Source organism: Melozone crissalis, unplaced genomic scaffold, assembly GCF_028551555.1.
Source record: "Melozone crissalis strain CALT ecotype California unplaced genomic scaffold, PUWL_Pcris_2 ptg000026l_1, whole genome shotgun sequence".
In the NCBI taxonomy this organism is placed as follows: Eukaryota; Metazoa; Chordata; class Aves; order Passeriformes; family Passerellidae; genus Melozone; species Melozone crissalis.
In genome coordinates this window covers 4,656,031-4,676,976 of record NW_026535804.1, presented here as the reverse complement: position 1 = coordinate 4,676,976, position 20,946 = coordinate 4,656,031, and the positions used below count along the sequence as shown (strand labels likewise).

The following is a 20,946-nucleotide window of genomic DNA, read 5'->3' as shown; positions in this document are numbered from 1 at the left end:
GTATAATTGCTGCAATTTTATATCAAAGAGGCTGAGTAATCCCCCCCCAGGCCAGTCCCGCGGCAGGGACCTGTAGCAGGGCTCCAGCTGGCCCCGGGCAGCCGGAACAAAGGATGCGAGGGTCCCTCAAAAGGCCCCTGCTGCAGGCAGAAAGCCAAACGACCCCTCCTTGAACCTCTTCCATGAGTCCTTCCCTGCTGTCGCTGAGGCACCGAACATTCCCCAGCACGTCCCCAAGTGTCACTGCAGGGCTGATTACCTGCATTCGATCAGCCCCAGCATGAGGCTGAGCAGGGAGGCAGCGCTGCACCCCGACAATGAGGATGGGTGGTGGCAGCAATGCCCTGTCCTTGTCCTGCCTCCTCAGCACCTCCCCGGGAGCCTCTCCAGGGCCCCTCGCTCAGTGCTGCTCCTGCCGGGATGTCACGGAGCAAAGGCTGCGGTGCTGAGCTAAACCTGTCCCAACCCCTGAGAGCGGCCGTGAGCTCGGATTCAAAACCCAGGAAGGATTTTTTTTTTTAATTTTTTTTTTTTTTTTTTTTTTTTTTTTTTTTTGCAAATGCTAGATATTTATTTTGCATTTTTTCACAAGAATAAACTCCGCTTCTACAGGAAGCTTTGGGTAGAAACATTCTTTAAAAAGTCGGTTTATTGTATTAGATCTATTGGTCCTGACCCTCCCTGGGGGTGGCACTGGCTCCGGGGCGGGGACACAGCAATGCCACCGTGTGCGTCCGAGCCGGGGAGGGGACGGGGCTGTGCCGGCGCAGCCGCCTGGGGGCCGGGACCTCGTACCGGGATAAAACACGCTGGCGTCTCGCCGGCACCGAGTACCTGATGGGGCTTGTGGCTCATTTTGGGAACAGCGCTGGTGGCCGTTCCAAGGGGGGTAAAGCTAAGCGTGGGGGCAAGCGAGGGGATGAGCCCCCACGCCCCCCCAAGACCTATTGCTGTGGAAGGAGGGGGTTCCTGAGTGGGAGGAAGGCTCTGCCACCCTCGCGCCGGGCCGTGCCGGCAGCTCAGCGCCGCAGGGAGGGCGAACGGGGAGCTCAGGAGCCGCTGAGGACGCGGCAGAGGCGGGGATGGACCTGGCCCTGCACGGGCTCGCAGGCCAGCGCCTCCCCATCCACCGTCATGACGCCCGCGGGCACCCGCGGCTCCAGGCGGAACGCCCGCACCGGGACGTAGGACAGGTGGGGACAGTTCAAGTCCAGGTGCGTCCCCCTGGACATGGCCAGGAAGAGCTTGAGCAGCGTCACGCGGCTGATGCCGGCCTTCATGTAGAAGAGGTGGATGCAGCCGTCGTGCAGCCGGGCCGCCGGCGCCATCAGCAGGTTGGTGCCCAGGTGGGACTGGTAGATGGCGTAGACCAGGACAAACTCCTCCTCGGGCACCACGGTCCAGTGCGCCGGCACGGGCTGGCCCAGCGGCGGCAGCAGCGAGTCGGGGGGCAGCGAGCCGGGCGCCGCCGTGCCCGCGGGCTGCGGGATGTGCCCGTTGCTGACGGGCGCGGGGCCGTCCCGGGGCCACGGGGAGCTGCCGCCCTGCTCCGCGGCCACGGGCAGGTAGGACAGGCGGCCCTGGTACACCCTGAGCTTGGCCAGGCACTGCAGCGTGCCCAGCGTGAAGCGGGCGCTGCCCAGCCAGCGGTACTTCTCGCTGTCGATGTCCACGTCCGAGATGAAGCCCCAGCCAAAGCCCAGGAAGGAGAAGAAGCGTTTGCCCGAGGCCGTGCTCAGCGACACCAGGTCCATCTGCGTGTACAGCCCCTTGCACAGGATGAAGGTGCAGTTTGTCAGCAGCTTTTTCTTGGCGACGTGGTCGTAGCTGTGAGGGATGGAGAGAGTGAGTTTGGAGTTCAGGAACTCTCCTGCTGCCCCAGCATCCACCTGCAGACCTCACCCCTGTGTCATGGCTGGGACATGTCCCTGCTGGGTCACAGTGTCCCTCAGGGACAGCTGCTGGGAGTCGTTTTGCTGGGGATGGGAGGGATAAACCAGTTAATGAAAGAGGGAACCGAGCCAGGGCAATCCTGGTCCCCCACACCTTGGGGTTGGCTGTGCCTGGGTGGGTCCTTTGGGTTAAAGCTTTACCAGTCCCTGAGCCCAGAGAAAGGGAATGGGGGGAGTTGGATACACAGGGGTTAATCCCTTGCTCACAGCTGGGGCAGTGCTGCACCAGCCTGTGGGGAGTGAGGGCCCTGCCAGGCACCCCCAGGGCATCCCAGCTCCCTTCCCCGGGCTGCAGCCCCACAGAGCCGCTCTGCCCATCCTCGCCTGGTTCCAGCGCAGCCCCGCAGCCCCACAGAGCCGCTCTCCTCCCGCAGGGGGCAGTGGGTGCCCCGGGGCTGGGACTCACCCTGCATAGTAATTGATAGAGGCAGCCAGGGCGTTCCCAGAGCCTCCTGGCAGGATGCACAGCGGCTTCTTCATGGCCTCCCTCCAGTCTGGACGCTCCATCAGCCCGTTCACCACCTGTGGGGATGAAGGACCCGTGGTAGCCAAGGAACCCAGCAGCCCCTGCCCAGCCTGGGGGGAGCAGAGCCCACAGGGCCCCTGCCCAGGGCAGGACAGGGGTGATGGCTGCTTTGCTCCAAGCCTGGAGCCATCTCTCCTTTGCCATTCCCAGCCTGACTTTGTGACTCAGAGTTTGGCTCCTGCCCCAGGCACCCCAGCTCTGCCCCTCACCTCGAAGAGCAGCCCGTCCCCAGACATGACCACCAAGGTGTCCCACTGTGACAGGTCCTCGTCTCGCACCTTCTCATGGGCATGGTGGGCTCTTTCTGTGGGGGAGAGGGGAGAGATTTGGAGCTTCACCCTCCATCCATCCCTCTGCCCTTCCCGCTGCCACCCCCCAGACAGTGAGCCCAGCCCCAGATGGGGACCCCGGCCCCAGACAGTGACCCCAGCCCCAGACAGTGAGCCCAGCCCCAGATGGGGACCCCGGCCCCAGACAGTGACCCCAGCCCCAGACAGTGAGCCCAGCCCCAGACAGTGACCCCAGCCCCAGACAGTGAGCCCAGCCCCAGATGGGGACCCCGGCCCCAGACAGTGACCCCAGCCCCAGACAGTGACCCCAGCCCCAGACAGTGAGCCCAGCCCCAGATGGGGACCCCGGCCCCAGATTGTGACCCCAGGCAGGGATGCAGGAGGCAAGGCAGTCCCTGCTCCTCTGCAGGACCCAGAGCAGAGCTGATGCAGAGTCAGAGGCCCTTGGAGGAAGCTGCTCCCACGTGGCAGGGCTCAAGCAGGATCCCAGGGAAAGGAGGAGGAGGAGGAGGAGGAGCTGCTCATGGACTCACCGGTGACAAAGACGGTGGTGGCAATGTCAGCCTCAGCCAGCATGGGCTGCACCACTGCCTGGAAGTCGTCAAGGGCACGGCCAGAGCCGCTCTGTGGGTTCAGCAGCACCAGCGCGTGGCAGGGCCGGGGCAGCACCCCATAGCTGTCACCTGGGGGGGACAGGGGGCTCAGGGCCATGGCCCTGCCCTGGGGGGGCTCTGCCAGCCAGGGCAGCATTTGCCAATACAAAAAAGGGAAAGGGGAACTGGCCCTCCCCCATCCTCACCAGCATCCCTACCCAGAGGACACGGGGGGGTGAGCAGGGATGGAGGGTCCCTGCTGGGAATGCTGGGGAGGTGGCAGAGACAGGACACAGACAGGACACAGGGGCCTGCAGGGACTCCTTGGAGCTCCCCAACCATCAGCAGAGATGTTCACAGGCAGGATGGAGCCCTGCAGCACTCCAGCCATAGCAGAGGGGGGGGATGAGAACTGCAGGCCTCAATTCCCTGCATCCCCGCAGATGGAGCGGGGCCAGGACAGACAGTTGTGCTGCCAGACGGACGCTCCTCTCCTGCTCCCCACGGGGCTCAGGTTTCGCCGGCGAGGGCCCAGGCTGGGCTGTAATTACAAGCCTGGCAGGGGTCCCAGCCCTCTGCCTCCCCAGTTGTTTCAAGTCTCTCCTTCCCCAAGCCCAGTGGTCCCCATGCAGGGGGACAGGGGGAGGCCACTGAGCTGCCCTGTGAGAGAGGCAGGGGAGGAGGAGGAGGCAGGAACAAGCCCTGGAGTGAGGAAGGGCAGCAGCCTCAGGCTCCCCCAGTGCCTCTGGAGATCCCTGGCTCTGCAGTGAGGAGCCAGATTTGGGGTTCTTGGGGCTGTCCCCACCAGCTCTGTGCCCCTGGGCCTGGGGGGGTGGGTGCCCACCCCAGCACACAGAGCCAGCTGAGGCTGCACCTGCTGACTCAGCAGGAAGAGCTGCTGAGTCAGGAGAGCAGAGGCCTCTCCCAGCACCATCCTGGGCTGGGAATCCCCTCTCAGCCCCCCTGGCACTGGGGGTGTCCCCCCCCCATCTGCACACGGGCAGTGATTTGAGCTGGTTGAACACACGAGCTGAGCTGGGGTTTTACAGCTAAACCCTCCCAGCACCCACAGTGGGGACAGTGGTGGGGAGAGGTGAGCAGGGGCCATGGAGGACACCACGTGTGTCACCTCCCCTGGGTGACATCCAGCATCACACCAGTCATGGCCATGAGCTCCACAAGCTGCCTGGAGGGAGGTGGCACTGGAGCATCCCATCTCCTGTGCCAGCCCTGGGAGCACACAGAGCTCTGCTGCCTTCACCACCACCAGGATTATTTCCTGGCCCCATGGATCACCCTCCAGGACACCTCCTGGTCCCCTTGCCAGCTGCTTGGGACCTGCCACCAAGGCCACAACAAAGATCTGCCTGTGAGGGCCCCAGGGCTGAGCCTGGCTCTGGGCATTGGCTCCAGGCTGGTGGTGGGTGCCAGCTCTGGCTGCCAGCTCTGGGTGCTGGCTCCAGGCACTGGCCCCAAGCTGGTTGTCCCCACTGCTGCCCAGGGCCAGTGGCTCCCCCCACCCCCCTCCCCAGCCCCTTATCAGTGGGTTCCAGACACAAAGGGACCAGCGGCCCTCGGGGAAAGCAGTGAAGCACCCAGAGCAGAGGCCACTCCAGGCTGGGTCAGGGATAACAAAAAGCAGCCCAGGGCTGGGCTGACCCTGCTCTGAGCCCTTTGGAGCTTCCCTGGTCCCCACAGGCACTAAAACCCCTGCAAGCAAATGCAGACAAGGCCCACACAGGCTTTGAACCCAAGCCCAGCTGCTTTCTCTCTGGGGGGCTTTCTCTCTATTTCCTCCCCTGAGCCCTGGATATTGAAAAGCAAAAGCCAAAGGCACTTCAAAAGCCTAAATGCAGTTTTCAACCCTGCAGTGTTAACCAAGCACATTGTTTCTCACACAAACATGGAGCTGCAGCCGAAAGCTGGAGCTTGCCTAAAAATCCTGCCCAGACCTGTGGGTGCTGCCCTGTGGCCTCCTCTGGACAGCAGAAAAGGGCTGGGACCCCGAGGATGGAGGGGGAAAACAAACCCCGCTCAGGGCACAGAGGGATGCCAAGAGTCCCTCCCAAGGGACAGATTGTTGGTGCCAGGCTGTGAGTAGTGATCCCAGTGTGGGACTGGTGACACCACAGCACCAGGCTCAGCCCTGTGCTGGAACTGGAGGGTGCTGGATCAGAGCTGGAGCCCAGCAATGGTGATGCACAGCAGACAGATTTCAGCAGCATCCTGACCCATCCAACCCTTCCTGTTGCACAACACCGGCCAGTCCCTGGCATCCCAGCAAGATTCCACTTCCCAGCACAGTGTGGTCATTTTCAGCCTCAGATGCTGAGTGGAGCAGAATCTGAGTCAGCAGGAGGAAGGGGCTCCAGCTGCTGCCACAAACTCTGCCCACATCCTCCTGTGTGATGTGCCCTGGCTGTGCTCAGGCCGGGACCACACTGCCACAGCTCTGCTGTCTGCAGCCCAAACCTCTCCACTGCATCCCTGCATCCTTCTGGAAACTCTAGGTACAAGGAGCAGGCATGCCAGGTGGAATAAGGCTGGGGCTGAGCTTCCTAATCTGGATTTCCCTGTTGGGACACAAGCCTGGGGGCAGTTTGTTCCCTCCTGGATAGCTGCAGTTTGGGACACGCTGCAGGCAGCCCCAGCTTTGGGGTTATCAGCTGCTGAGGAACTTTCTGTTTATCCCTTGGGGTGAAACGAGGAGGGGGAATCATCCATTCATCCTGCAGCATTCTATCCCAGAGGATGCTGGAGCTGCGACAGCACCAGGATGGGATCGCTGGTGGCTCCCCAGGTCCCCTCCCCATGGGGACAGGGTGACAGGACTCTCTGCACGGACTCACCCGCAGCTTCCAGCACGGCCTTATCAGTCCCGCACAGGCCTCTCTGCCGGCACGTGCGAGCGCTGGGTGTGGACCGGGGGCATTTTTAGCTCTGTCCCAAACTGAGGGAGGAGGATTGCAAATCCTGATGGCCTTCAGCGAGGAAAGTGACTGCAAAACTCTGCACTGCCTTCCCCCATCCTCCTTCCCCCCCTGCCCTCAGGGCCCTGCGTGCAATGAGCTGCTCCTGCCCCAGCACCCTCGCACCGCCTGCTCATAGGGCAAGGGTTGGAAAGCGCTCAGAGACTTCCAGCTGCAGAGTTCAGGCTGGAAATAGAGCTGGGGAACTGGTTCTGCCCTCACCCCATTCCACTGGATTTTTTTGTAATTCTTTAGGAAGAGAGACAGAAAGTTGTTTTGTAGCTGCAGGTCACATAAAAAAAAGGGCTGCATTTTAAAATCCAAGCAAGGAAAAGCTGGGCTAAATGTGATTTGACAGGATCCCTCTAACCGCATGCCTCTTAATTTCCAAGTCTGATCAGAGCGACTGGACAGCCAAATAAATGAAGTAGTGCATATAATTGAATCTCTGCTCAGATGTTCAACTATCTGCCAGCACGCCCTGCCCTGCCTGCGGGAGCTGGAGGATGCGGCCCCCGAGCAGGAGCCTCCCCTTGCAGACACTGACGGCTCCCGAGGGGAGCAGGATCAGAAACACAGCCCCGCCAGGCTGCCCTGAGAGCCCGCTGGACCGCGGGGGTCCTGGGGGGATCTGCCTGTCCCCAAATCCCAAGTGATGGATGGGACCTGCTGGGGACAGTGCCTGGCTCCCGTCCTGCCTGCGTCAGCAATGATTACTTTTTTTCCTTGGATCATGCTGCCCTTTGGAGCTTTGGAGTTATCGAACGGGAGCAACGGGGATAGGGGGTGCAAAGGGCCCCCGTAGTGTGGCCACGTCCCTGCTGCCCCTTCAAATTAAAGGTGAAAGGAAAGCGAAACAAGCAACCCCTGTCTGGGGCTGCGAGCGGGGATGTCCCTGTCCCCCCCGACTCGGCGAAAGCGGGGGGAGGGGGTGTCCGAGTGACCCCACGGTGGCGCGGGTCACACCCGCTCTGTGTCCCCCCCGCGTCCCCGGAACGCGACACCGCGCGGCGACCGCGGCTCGGCCACAGCCATCCCGCGTGGGGCCCGGCGGCGGAGCGACCCCGACCCCGACCCCGATCCCCGCCCGGCCCCGGCGGATCGAGCCCCGCGGGCAGCGGTGCCGGGGGCGCGGGGGGCGCTCGGCACTCACCGTCCTGCGCGGGCACGGCGGGCACGGCGAGCTCGCGGATGCGGCGGCTCCAGGCCTGGGCGATGCGCAGGTTGCCCTCGGCGTCGGGACCCCGGGAGACGCGGAAGGTCCGCTCCAGGCGCTGCCGGGAGGGCGGCCCCCAGCGCGGCCCCCGCAGCGGGTAACACACCAGCGAGAAGCAGGCGGCGGCCGCGGCCGCGGGGAAAGCGGCCGAGCCCACGCAGTCGGCCAGGCGGAGCGCGGCGTCGGGACCGGCCGAGCCGCCCGAGCAGCCGCCGGCACGGCGCACCTGCAGCTCCCGGGCCGTCAGGGACAGCGAGCAGGCGGCGGCACCGGGGGCCGGCCCCGCGCCGAAGATGCCTTGAAGCAGCACCGGGCCCCCGCCGGGCTCCGGGGGAGCGCGGCGGCCGGCGGCCATCGGCGGAGCGGGCGCGGAGCGGAGCGGGAGGCACCGGGGAGCGCCGCCCGCCGCCGCTCGCTGCTGACGCCCGGCGATGGCAGGCGGGGCGGCCCCATTCATAAAAATTTAACCCACCCACCCCCCCGGCCACCTCTTCCCCCGCCGAGGGGGGCCCGTCCCGGGGCCGGTCCGGCACCCCCCACACCCCCCGCCGGCTGCCTCAGTTTCCCCAAGCGCCGCCCCGCGCTCCGGGCAGTGCTCCGCGGGGGAACCGGCTCTGCAGACGGGCGGGGGCAAAGGGACGCCGTGGGTTTGCCGCGGGTGGTTCTGCGCTGCTGGGGTGGGTGCCTGGCGTGGGTGCTGCCACGGTGCTGGGGATGCAAAGAACAGAGGCACGGCGCTGCCGGCAGAGGGGAGGCAGAGCAGCCGGCAGCCACCCCCGCCCCAGCTCCTGCACATCATTCCCAGCAAGGCAGGACGGGCGCTGGCAGGTGTGCCCGGAGCGCCCATCTCGGACTGAACAGAATTTTAATACAATTTCTGCATCTCTCCAAGCACGAAAGGAGTGAGGCCTGGAGAAATCGAGGCACGGTGAGGGATGAGGACAGTGGGAGACGGCGGGGGAGGAGGACGGAGAGGGATCATGTCCCACCCATTACCGGTGGCTCGCCATCAGGTATCCGTGGGGGTTCGAGGTTGCCACGGGAGTGAAGCCCTGTGGAGGGAGGTGGGCTGTGCTGTGAACCCCACCTTGGGGCACAGAGCCCTGGGGACAGAGCCCAGGGGACCTGTCTGGGGGGTGCCAGCAAGGCTGGGAGTTGCTTTGTGTTCACGGCAGCTGGCAAAAATCATTGACAGCAGTTTTTGCTGGCAACGGGACTGACCTCACCCTCCTAAGGGACTGCTGGGCTCCAAGGGGTCTGGCCCAGCCCAACAAAGATTTTTTTTTTTTTTTTTTTTTGCCAACCAATTCCCCATGGATGTAACTCTGTCCTAACCTTGAGCTTGCACCTCAGGGAGGCATCACTTCTCACACTTAGGGCAGTTTAATTAGCAGCGAGCCCTTTGTCCCTACTGAAACCTTCTGGAACTGGCCAAGAAATTGCAGGGAGGGACGGGATGATCAGCTGGGCAGAAAACAAGGTTGAGTCTTGTTTTCCCAGAGCAGACCAATGAGGAGAGCCGAGATGCTGTGATTTGAAGCATTGTGCTTTCCAGAAAGACTTCCCTGGGCGCTGTGGGCACAAAGGGATGCTCAGAGGGGCAAAACCTGCTCCCAGTCCTGATGCTTTTGGCTTGGGAACTGCAGCACTCACAGCTGATTGTGGGTGAGATTCGGGCACAGCCGCTGCCATGACACAGTCCAGCGTTTGTAAACAGCTCCGAGGTTCCTCAGCAAGGTGTCATGGGAGGAAATGACTGCATGCCGGGGAGTGCAGCGTCCTGACCTGCCCCTCACCCTTCTCGGTGACTAACCCGCTCCCAATTTCCGTTCAGGAAGGCGTGAGTCGTGTTGGGAGGATGTGAGAGCAGCTGTCCCGCTGCTCCTGGCAGGTGCCATGGGACGATGAGGCTGCTTTGGGCTCTGTCCTCACCGTGCTACATCCGTCCAAGGCCGTGTGCCCTGGGGCTGCAGGGATCCCCCCTCGTCCTGCCAGCCTGTGCTTTAAATAGGAGTGGAATGCCCGTCCAGGCTCTGCTGGCCATCCTCCGTGCTTGTGGAGAAAGGTGCTGAGAGTGGCTTCATGGCGAGGTGTCAGGGCTGGAGGTGGGTGCAGGAAGGGCTGGGGAAGGGCTGTGCACGGTGGGCATGCCAAGGGCTGGGGGCTGCAGAGGGGGAATGGGACTGGCACAGCCTCAGCCTCTGTGACAGCAAGCTGACACAGACAGGGCTTTTCCACCTCAGTTCTGGTCTGTGGGGACTTCCCAAAGACTGAACGGTGCTGCACCACCCTTGGATGCCCCCTCCATGCCGTGAGCAGCGCCGTGGCCACCCCCAGCCCCAGGCAGTCCCTTTGCTCTCCACAGGCACAGGCTGATCCAGCCCGGTCCCACACAGACACCGCTGGTTTGCCTCCAGATGTGATGTCTAAGGAGGAAGTGGGATCACTTCCTTCCCCGCGCTGATAACCACTTGTGTGGGGCTATCTTAATTAGGAGAGCCTTACTGAGGCCCCCCGACCCCAAGGGCAGCCTGAAGGGTGCTCAGCAGCTCCCAGGCTGTGGGCAGGCCACTGCTGGTCGGGTTAGTCCTGATCGGCTCCATTCCCGCCCGCGTGGCGCTGCTCGGGCCCTGTGTGTGGGAGGGAAGTGCTGGGATGTGAGGTGGGGATGTGGCACAGAGCTGCTGTGATGGGGGACAGCCCCTGGAGAATCCCCCCCTTCCCTCCTCACTGCAAAGAGAACTCGCCCATGGAGCACAGTCCAGTCCAGCCATGACCACCAGTCTCCCTCCAGGAGCAAACATCCCTCCAGCTCCTGTCCCGGGAGGAGCCCCGGGATATCCCAGACTCTGCAGACTTCATTTGGTGGAGAAGGTTTGTACATTTGAAGCCTGGGTTCGCTGGGCAAGATGATGTGTGCCCTGAGTTTGGGGAAACTGAGGCAGAAACAGCAGACAAGGTTTCTCTTGAGTTGTGCAAGAAGCCAAGGGTTAAATCAACAACCTCCCTCAGCTCCCTCCGGCCCGGGCTGCTCCTGCTCCTGCCCCCAGCTGCTGGAGGAGCTGATCTGCACTGGGAGTTACCCTGGGGGAAGAGAAGCACAGAGCCTGGGGGCTTCCCACGCCGGCCCCACTGCCACATCACAGCCCCGGAGGAGGCGTGCAGAGGCCGTGCCTGTGCTGTGAGATGAACTGCAGCGTTTCCCTTGGAGGCACAGAGCTCCTCCACATCCCTGCCCGCTCTGCCGCGGCCGCCGGCAGCCACCCGGGGACGGGAGGGGGATGCACTCCTCCCGAATCCATCTCTTTTAGCATCGCTCCCACTGCTGAAGGTACACGTCTCAAGGTGGAGCCAGAAATAGCGCGGCTGGCGCTGCATCGGGGCTGGCAGGGCTGCAGGCTTGGCAGGGGGACAGGCAGCGACTGCAGCAGTGGGAACTTTCCAGGCAGCTCCTGCGGGAGCGGCCGGGGCGGAGATGGAGCCATTTCCATGCAGAGCCAGCTCCGGGACTGCGGATCAGCCCCGCTCAGCCGTGGGGTTGGGGCTGACATGGGGTCCAGCACAGGGCAGAGGGGACAGAGCTAACAGAGATATCTCCTGGAGGAGAGCGACTGGGATCACATCCCACCCGAGCTAGGATACAGGGCTGGGCTCTGCCACCGATTCGCTGCAGAACTCGGGAAAGTGGCTGCACCTTCCATCTGTCCCCATGACCCCAAAATCTATCTTCTCTCAGCCTTCAAAGAGCTCAGTTTTTCTGTGGCAGCTCCTAAGTCATAGCCAGGCTCTGCAACTTGTTGGGGGCTGCTCCCCTCCACTGACCCTCAGCTGAGCTCCCTGCAGCAGCCGGCACAGCCCGGGGCTGCAGGGCTCACCAGGAGGCCCTGAACAATGCCGACGAGCTGAGCTCATTCCTCCCAGCTGATAATTTGCTTAAAAATATTTCTGAGCTCAGGCCTCCTCAGGGAAAACACTCCCAAACGCCAGGCAAAAAGCTGCTGAGTCTGGAGGAACCACACACCCACCACTCGCTGGCCGAGACGTCCCCCCCGATGACAAGCCCTGGCGTCAGAGGGACTGAGGCCAAAGGCTGCCGTTTGATCTCCCCCTTCGCTGGGGGAAGCCGAATTTCAGGCCGTCCAGGGGTTTCACCACTTCCCGGTAGCGGTTTCCTGCGATGATGTGAGCGCAGGAATTTTTGGGAGGTGAGTCAGAGGCTGCAATGAGAACCACCTGGCTGGGGCTAGGCTGGGGGGCTCCATCCCGACCCAGGGGTGATCCCTGCTGCGATGCTCGATGCCGGCGGGCAGCACTCCCAGAGTGGAATTACTTATGGGGGACAAAACATCCCATCACAGACCCCGTTTCTGGCCTGGAAGAAGAAAGGGATTTGCTGCCTCGGTTCCCACGGCTCCTCCTCCCTTGCCGGGCTGGGATCGGTACGCTCCGGCCACCCCACCCGGGCTCCAGGGAGAAACTTGGGGAAGAATAAAGAGCAAAACCTCGTCCAGCTCTGCAGGAAGCTGCCTGGAATGGCCGCGCCGCCCCAGCACCGGCTTGTTCTGAGAACAGAAGTGCCCCAAAGCAGCACCAAGGCTTGGATTTCCCTAGGGAGCAATGCAGGAGTTGGCGGAGCTGAGAAACTGCCCTCCCTGGTCACTGAAATTCCACATATAAAATGAGTTCCTGCTAAAGGAACCTCCCAGGTTTTGCCTGCTGGGCCCTTAAAGCTCCATGACCCCGTGCCCACTCTCTCCCCAGCATCACTCAAACCCCTCCACGTAGAGAATAAGTGAGTGGAGTCCAGAGAGTGAGACTGAGCCGGGATAAGCCTTTGGAAAGGAGCTAAACCTGCTCAAAGCCGGCACTGTTCCCTGACCCACCCTCCTAATCCTGCCTGCCTGATAATGGAATAATAAAAGGCTGCACAGCCTCGCTCTCTGCTGCTCTGTGGGGGAGGTTCCTGCTGCCTCGGTACATGCCAGCAGCTGGGATATTAATGACTCCCTAAGTAAACAAAATTGCTCCTTTCTTCTCCTTTGCGTGGCTGTAAAACCGAGCGTGACCTTCAGCCCGCAGAGAAATCAGAGTCGCTCCCCTCTGCAGGAGAAAGGCTGCTTGTGGCAGTGATAACAGCGTGATCTCTGCCTGCCACCCTTGCCAGGGCTGATCCCAACCCTGCAGCTCCAACAACGATCCCGGTGGGACTGGCAGGGCCACCCCCACGAGCCTTTGGCCTCTCCCCGTGGGGATGAAGCCGGTGATTCACTGAGGGGGAATCTCAGGAGCACAGAACAGGGTGGGGGGTTTGGGACAGCCAGCCCCTCCAAGGTGTGCACACCTTGGCTGCCCTGCAGCAGAACCTACAAACTTGTTGCATCTCAGCCTCAGCAGGTGGGAAAAGGTGAGGGAAGTGCCAATGCTGATGAGATCCATCCCTTATGGCTGGGATGGCTCTGAGCACCTCATGGGACAACAGGAATGGTGACAGGAGGAGGGCAAAGCAGAGGCTGAGGGCACTCAGATGCCACAGCATCATCCCTGGGCTGCTGTGCTGAGGCTGCTGAGCCAGAGCCAGCTGGGAAGGGATAAACAGTCCTTCCTTCTCCACATGCCTGATTCCAGGCAGAGAAGGGCTTTATATAGAGCAGGGCTGAGTGCTCTGCAGTGCCATGGCTCCTGCAGTGGCACAATTCCCTCCCCACCCTTTGGGCATTCTCCCCCTGCAGCAAGACTTCCCTGGCTCCCCTGGGAACTGCCATTTCTCTGGTGGGTGCAGGAAGCAGCCAGCTTCCCACCTCACAAAAAGTCTGGCTCCCACCAAATTTTTTGAAGGACAAAGGCAGGAACCTGTGAGGAGTGACTGCCTGTACCATGGGTGCTGTGACTGCTCTCAGCCTGGGCTGGGGTGCCCAGGAGGGGTGTCAGGGCTCTCTGGCTGATGGATGTTGTGATGAATCCACAACAGGATGATGCCAGCCTGGAGGGCTGATCAGAATCCCACACCTGGCTGTGCTGCCTCCTCAGAGTGAACTCAGCAGCTGATGCTGTCAGCTCTTGCCTTGCCTTGGGGGAATGAGCTGGAATGTGGGAGTTGAGCTGGAATAGCCCCTACAGCTGAGCTGGAATAGCCCCTGCTCTGACAAACCATGAATTCAGGACCTGCAGGAGGCACAGCAGGAGGGAGATGTGGGGCTGGAACTGCAGGGACAGGTAAGGTGTCACCAGGTGTGGTGGAGGGAGACAGAACTCTCCATGCCAGTCCTTGGGCAGTGCTGGCATACAGAGGGGACATGGACAGTTCTGTCTTGTTTGCATTGAGGAAGTCTGACCTTTAATGAAGTGTCAGCTAAGGGGGCTGATGGCAGCGCTGTCCAGCTGAGGCTGTGACAGGGACTCACAGCTGGAGGCACCGTGGCTGTCACACACCAGAGCAGCTGCAAAGCCACTGGGTCATGGAGGGGAACCTCATCAGTGTCCTGAATGAAGCCCACCAGGCCTCCTTCTCCCTCACTCCCAGCCGGGAGGACACAGGCAACTTAGAGAACTGCCAGGAAAAATCTCTCCTTCCAGGGTGAGCTGAGTGATGTGGGGTGATGCTGGTGACTAAATTAATGCAGTTTGCCTTCCCTGCAACACATAATTTCTGTCATGTACCCTCATTTCTGCTGCACTGTGGGGTGCTCTGATCCATCCCGACCACAGGGGATGGATCCTGACAGTGTTGTCACCTCCTGTCATTTTCCAGCTGCCAAGGCTGAGATGCATATTGTACATACATTAAAAATTTTTAAACAAAGTGTAAATACCTATATATATATATATAAAATAAATTTGTTCAGCCAAGTTTCACCTCCTCCTCCTTATATGTATATATATATGCATGTATTCTATGCATATAACATATATTTTATATATAATTACTAATTATACACATTTGTATAATATTTAATATATAATATAATGTATATTATGCATATTATATGTGATATGCACACTATATATTATGTTATATATTTAATATTTTATATACGCTATGTATTTCACCTATAAAAGTGTATATTATTTATAATATACGCGTTAATATATTTCATTTATAGGTGTTATTATAGATATATAAGCACACTCTCAGTGCATGGAAAGGTCAGCCCAGCGCTCTGCCAGATGGGCTGGAGCTGACCTTTCCTATTTAACTAAGCCATTGAGCGCCTGTACCCGTGAGGATTCCAGAGCGGACAGCGGAGCGCCGGGCACGGAGCGTTCCCTCAGGAAGGAGGTGCGGGAGCCGCGGCCCGGGCGGATCCTCCCGCCGCCCCCGCCACAGAGCGGGGCCCGAGCGCCGCCGCTGCCGCGCTTCCGTTTCCCCCGCCGCCATCTTCGGCACGGGCACTTCAGCCACCGCCTACACCCCGTGCCTCTCACCGCCGAGCACAAGCGGGAGGCAGCCGCGCTGTGAGCCGCCCTCAGGCAGCGGGAAGTGTACTTATCCCCCGAGGAGGGACGTTTCTGCCGCTGTCCTCCCGAGGTACCGGCGCAGTTGGGGCAGGCGGTGAGGGGACGCCGTGACGGGGAGTGCGGCGGCGGCGGTGCCCTCACCTAAGATGGCGGCGGGGGCGGGCTTTTCCCGCTGAGAAGATGGCGGCGGAGGGAGCGGCGCTCTGGCCGGGTGGCGGGACGTGCTTGGCTGGGTGAGGGGAGCGGGATGGGACCGTCCCCCCCAGAGACCTCCCCCTTCACAGGGACTTCCTACCCCGCCACGGAGACCTCGGTCCAGCCCTGCTGCATCACAAAGAACCCCCCCAGCCTTTCTGCCTCAGCTCACCCGCACCTTCTCCAGCCAAGGCAGCCCCTCTCCGCCTTGCTCCCGCCCTCATTTTGGGCTCATCCCTCCCCTCCTGCATGAGGGGCCACTGGGTGGGTGTGGGGTGGGGTTACCCGTTGCCTGTCTACCCCTCCGCTCCCCGAGGCAGCCGCTGCTCCATTTTATTTTAATAATCATAACCTCCACCCTCCCGTTCATACTTTGCCGCAGGAATGGAGCAGCAAGTCCATAGGTAGCGGAAGGGTCCCCACCCTCCTCTTCCCCCTCCTCCTCCCCACCCCTTAAGGGGCGGTGATCGCGGCCGAGAGGAAAGAAAAGGATGCCACGGAAGCTGTTGTTGCCTTATAAATCTGTTTTTTCTCACTTTCGAGCTCCCCGGGGGTTGCATGACTCTTTGGCGATGAACGCGGCCAGAAGTGGCTACCGGGTCTTCTCGGCCAACTCCACCGCAGCCTCCACCGAGCTGGCGAAGAAGATCACGGAGTAAGTTACCTTCTCTTTCAAGTTTCTTTCTCCCCCATCGCTCCCCTGCGCGGGCAGGAGCCCTCCCGAGCAGCTGGAGAAGCTTCTGGCATCCCCCCGCCTTGCCAAGGCGTCTCCTGCGAACACCTTTGTGGAGATTTTGCACTGGGAATCTTCACCAGCTCTGCCTGAGCCAGCGATGGAAATGGACCCGCCGCTTGCTCCCTTCTTTGACGTCCATTTCACTGCTGGAGAGGCTGGGCTGCAGCAAAAGCTGTTACTTTTGGGGAGGGAGGAGGTGAAACTTGGCTGGACAAACCTCAGAAAAGCGGTTTTAGCAGGTTTGGGAGATGCTCCAAACTTTCTCCGACTCCTGACCTTGTTTTCCCAAGAGCTTCGGTGCTTGGGGCGAGGGGAGTGTCCATGTGCACATCGGCACCGCACCTTGCACTGACCAGAGCGGATTTGGGAGGGCTGGGCAGCCTGTGCTGCTTGGTGCGGGGTAAAAGTCTGCCCCGTTTTCTTCAGCCCATCAGTTTAGGCAGAGTTTGACCTTGTCTTGTCGGGGACAGGTGCACTGGGTCCTGCTGAGTGAAGGGTGTCACAGCTGCCTCCAAAATGGGGCTCTTGGTGCACAGAGCTCTGAGTTTCCCCCAGCCCTTGAACTTAGGGGTTGAATGAGTTTGGTTCAAATTGGAGCAGTCCCAACCAAAGGGACTGTTCTGAGAAGGGCATCTGTGTATTGGGCTGTCAGCTTAGAACAGGGTCTGGATTTTCTTTATGCTGTTTCTCAGCTACTTTTCATAGGCAGTTGATCCCAAAATCGAGGGGTCTCAGTGCTTATTTCCCTGCTGCAGGTTACAGCATCCCAGTTATCCTCTAGACATCTCTAGGTGTCTGTGTCCCATTCCCATCTCCAAGGGTGTGTTTAAATTGGAAGTAGGACTTAAGTACAGGTGTGCTGCCACCTTAAACTATGAAAACACTTTGCTGTTTGTCCTGCTCACTTAATAAATAGTATTCAGTCCTTAGCACAGATTATCTCCACAGAGCTGACTTGTCTGTTTGGCTGCGAGGTGTGTTGGATAATAGTGATGAACTTCTTCAAGTGTGAGGCTAAGAGGAAAATCCTTGTGTTTGGGAGTGGAAAGTTTTTTTTTTTTTTGACTCATGTATTCTCGCTATCTTTGGTCAGTTCTTTCACTGAACTCTGAACTTAATATATCTCTCTATAAAAGTAAGTTTTGCTGCAGCAGATGGAACAGAGTTCTGGAGGGCTTGTTCTGTTGCATCAACATAGCACAACAGAATTCCCCTGGGGACGAGCTCCCAGTTCTCAGGACTGGAGGAGCAAACAGGCCATCCTTCTTCCTTGCTCTTTGTCTTAAAAATAACTCCCTTCTTTTTAAAGATGAAATGAGAAGAGACATGGAGAGGCTTCCCCAGGCTGTGGTGCGGACTGGGGTGATGTGCTGATGTTATCCCAGGGATGCTCTGAGGGGGAAAGAAGCAGGATCTGGATCCAGAATGACCTCTCCACTCCCTCCTTGATCTCTCACCAAGTAAATTTCTAATAGGAGCAATGTGAGGTTTCTGCCTTGGCTCTGCCATCAGTGGGATGTTGGATGCTCTGGTGGTGGCATGAGCACAGCCCTGTGACACACAGCTGCTGTTTAATTGAGGCTTAAGGACATTTATCTTTGTTGTGGGTGCAAAATCTGGAACTCTGTGCAGTACAGATTTGCCCACAGTATAAAGTCTCCCAAAATTAAAGGTATTTTCAGCATCTGGTGCTGTGGTTTTGCACTGCCTTTCCTTGGGAGCTCAAGGGCTGTTTCAGCTGATCTGTAACACATCCCTTGTTCTTTCAGGTTGCAAAAGATGCGTGGCTGCTGCCTTTCCCCCATCTCACATCACAGCCTGTTCTTTGCTGGGGAGGTCAGTTGCACCTTTAAATAGAGTTGGAGAAATCTTACAAGGGTGAGTCTGTCCTCTAATATTGTGCGTTCCTTTTAAAGTTTTTTTATGACCTTGAGTAAAAGTACTAAAAGAACTTTAAAACAACACACAATATTAGGAGGGCCCCTTGAGACACCTGTCCATCTGCCCTTTACCTGTAGGTGTGAGCTTAAGATCTCTACTTGAGTGGTTCTGACTTATCCTTTTTAAAATCTCAAGCCCAGAGAGGAGCAGTGTGACACTGCCCAGCTTTCAGACACCTGATTTATCTCCTTGCTTTGCTTACTGCAGAACTTCCAGAGCTGCTTTCATTTCAGGCTCTGAGCATCATGTTCTGGCACAGTTCTGATCTTCATCATTCCCCTTCAGCATTCTCTAGTTATGGGACAGAGATAAATGGTCAGTCTTACTTTCACTTCAGGTTTTCAGAGCTTTACTTGGTGGTAGTGACTGCCAGGGAGAGGAAATGGTTCTGGATTATGAAGACCTTGTGAAACTTGAAATAGTGAAGATGTTCCTTAGATTCAGCACCCCTGAAACATAAATAAACCCATATATTTACTTTTCCCTTATAAATTGAGAGTGATGATTATTTTATTTAAAATTCTTTCCATAATGGAAAGAAAACTCTTGCTGTAATTAGAAGACTTGGGACCTGATTACAAACTGCATTTTCAGGGGAGAAAGATAATTTCTGTGACCTAATGGGTCCTAATTCTGGTCCCTAATGGGCCTGTGTGCTGGGGGGGAGGGAGATCTAGGAAATCTTTTTGATCTTTAATCCAACAGATGCATTTAGATCTCCCTCTGACTGCAGTGCTTGGCTCAGCAGGTACAAATATTAGCTTCTACTCACTGCTTATGTGTTTGGCTTGGAGGGGGGTGGTGATTGAATCTTGCTAATGCCTCCCCAGAGCTCCTGCAGCTCTGTGATGTGGGATGTGATGCTGTCTCACTGCCAACCCTGGATGTGAGTATTCCAGAGATTCACTCAGTTTGCAGCGTGGAAAATGCTGGTGATCTGAAGATAAAGCATTGCCATGAGCCTGAACAACGTGGAATTAGGAGAACATGGGGGTTTGTGTTTGGACCTGTGGCTGCAGGGAGCTGGGTCACAGCACTAAAGCCAGGGTGGTGTTTTCTGTGACTGGGTGGGAGGGGAGCCCTGCTTTGGGGGCAGACTGTACATTCAGAGGACTTGCAGCAGCCTCCCTCAGCTGAAGGGGGATTTCTGGTAGGAAATGTATTCTTTAGGTCAATAAAAGGGTGGCAGAGGGGAGTCAGAGCATCTCTGTGCTGTTCAGGTGGAGCACAGAATGTGGATGAGCAGGCTGGGCTCGTGTGGAGCTTTCTGTGCTGGCCAGCGCAGCTTTAGGGGAGGTTCCTTCACCAGCAGTGGGCTGGTGGGAGCAGAGCAAGATCTGCCTGGTGTTTGCCACTGGCTGGGCTGCATGGCTTTGGTGTGGCTGCAACAAGTGATTCTGGTGGCAAATGAGCAGTAGGGACTTTTCTTCAAATATCCAGTTGTGCTGGGTGGATGGAGAGAGGCAAAGGGGAGCTCAGATAGTTGTAAGGATATCTCAACAGATTGTATCCAGGAAGCTGCCATTCCCTTTCCTTTCCTGGCTGTTCTCATACTGGGGGATTAGGAAGTGCACAGCAGAGCTGCCATTGTGCTGGCTGGACCATGACTGATCTTTATTTAAAGATTTGTTCAAGTTTGAAAAGCAATTCAGAGTCAGGCTGTGGCTTGATTTGGCCACAGTCAGGCACAGCACAGACCCTCTGTCCTCTGCTCCAGCTCCTCCTGAGGCTGCACCAGTTCCTGGAGTCTGTGCATGTGGGGAGAGTTGGGAGTTTGCAGAGCTGAGACCAGGGAAAGTGTTTATAATGAAGAGGATATTGCCAAAATAAAATACCATAATGAAGAGCTTTGTGTGCAGATTTCTCTTCACGTGGAATGTTTGTGCTGTGAGCTGGCCAGAAGCTCCTTTGGAGATAACATGACAAATGTCTTGGATTCTGGTCACTGAGGGGGACAAGGAAGCACAGCCTTGCTGAGGGCACTGGAACAGGCTCTGATGGCACAGAGCACTGTGAGTACATCTGCCCCTCCAAATGGATTCAGCTGAACGTGGAGTCTCTCTGGCTGCCCTTTGTCTCAGAGCCTGGCACAGTGATTTTTGAGTCTTCAGCCGAGCATTTTGAAGTCCAGTCTGATACATTGTTTCCTAAAATGCTGCAGTGTGTCACTTCCTCATTGAACCATAGGTGACTCCTGAGCTGTTTGCGTTTAGATGTGAATTTGAGACATGTTTTATAAACACTTTTGTATTCACAGCTTCATATCCTCTTGGCATGTTTTGAGACTGCGGAAAGTTAGATCATCCTTCCTGGGCAGTGTTTACAGATTCCAGATCAATAGGAATTTTTACTGGCCAAACTGGCTCTGAGTAGGATTTTTAAAGCCATAAAGAGTTTTGGTTTTTTTTCTCTTAGATGCTGTCATGTCCCAGAGGAGTTGGTGTAGTGTGAGGATAGCAGCTTATTTTGCTTGGAGATGTGATTTACCTGCAGGACTTAAAATGTTATTTTTCCTAGAAGCAGCTTTATCTCTCTGGGTGTGTGGTCTGGGTTACCTGCAGTGGCACTTTCTGTCCTAGGGCAGCTCTGCCTGTGTCTGCAGAGGAGTGATCAGTAACTGTGGTAGCCCAGGTTCTTGTGATTATGCTGTTAGTCGTGGAGCTGGATGAAAACAGCTCTTGCTGTCAATTCAATTCCTCTGTCTCTAAAGCAACAACCACTTGGGAGCTTCAGGATGGAGAGGATGTTGAGAGAAAAGATTTGGGATGGAAGAGAAAACAAGGGAGAGGTAATAGGAAGGGGAAATTTATCTTTGAACTCTGGCTGCTGCCAGGCTGTGTGTGTGCCCTGCCCTTGACTTCCATGCAAATATCCCTTTTGATAAAGTCCTCTGGAATTTGGTGCTTCACAGCAGGAATTGTACCAACAGTCCCCTCTTTATTGTTCTTGACTCAGTCAGGGTTTATCAGACTCCTTCCCTGGCTGATACCTTGTCTAACTGAAGCCTGGAGGAGGGGATTTGGTGCCAGGTGGGTGCACATGCCTCAGCTGCTCTGGGGGAGCTGCCTCTGGA

The 20,946-nt window shown here is 57.9% G+C and overlaps 2 protein-coding genes across 6 annotated transcripts in view; one reads left to right on the top strand and one right to left on the bottom strand.

Moving 5' to 3' along the window:
* Positions 1 to 574: 574 nt before the first annotated feature.
* Positions 575 to 15,401, bottom strand: SPHK1 (sphingosine kinase 1). Of its 4 annotated transcripts, none has more exons than XM_054278986.1 (5): positions 15,375 to 15,401; positions 3,302 to 3,451; positions 2,688 to 2,782; positions 2,359 to 2,474; positions 575 to 1,827 (listed from the first exon to the last, which is right to left on the bottom strand). In XM_054278986.1, the coding sequence occupies exons 2-5, from the start codon at positions 3,342 to 3,344 to the stop codon at positions 1,050 to 1,052; spliced, it is 1,032 nt and encodes a 343-aa protein (XP_054134961.1). In that variant the 5' UTR covers positions 3,345 to 3,451; positions 15,375 to 15,401; the 3' UTR covers positions 575 to 1,049. The 4 variants fall into 4 exon arrangements, with proteins under 4 accessions (XP_054134961.1, XP_054134959.1, XP_054134958.1 ...); XM_054278984.1 differs by lacking the exon at positions 15,375 to 15,401 and adding an exon at positions 14,762 to 14,921; XM_054278983.1 differs by lacking the exon at positions 15,375 to 15,401 and adding an exon at positions 7,484 to 7,901.
* The window catches only part of PRPSAP1 (phosphoribosyl pyrophosphate synthetase associated protein 1), a 25,577-nt gene continuing 19,618 nt past the window's right edge, over positions 14,988 to 20,946 (top strand). Inside the window, exons 1-2 of one of the 2 annotated variants that reach the window (XM_054278989.1) lie at positions 14,988 to 15,071; positions 15,740 to 15,851. In XM_054278989.1, the coding sequence (XP_054134964.1) occupies positions 15,769 to 15,851 (83 nt within the window). In that variant the 5' untranslated portion in view covers positions 14,988 to 15,071; positions 15,740 to 15,768. Of the gene's footprint in view, positions 15,072 to 15,645; positions 15,852 to 20,946 lie in introns of those variants that run through there. The other variant, XM_054278988.1, reaches the window with a different exon arrangement.

Excerpts from the sequence above, each read along its gene's own strand:
- SPHK1 (XM_054278983.1), bottom strand. The coding sequence starts at position 7,901 with ATGGCCGCCGGCCGCCGCGCTCCCCCGGAGCCCGGCGGGGGCCCGGTG. Across the intron at positions 3,452-7,483 it reads CGCCGTGCCCGCGCAGGACG|GTGACAGCTATGGGGTGCTG; the intron begins GTGAGTGCCGAG and ends TGTCCCCCCCAG. Across the intron at positions 2,475-2,687 it reads GGGACGGGCTGCTCTTCGAG|GTGGTGAACGGGCTGATGGA; the intron begins GTGAGGGGCAGA and ends TCATCCCCACAG.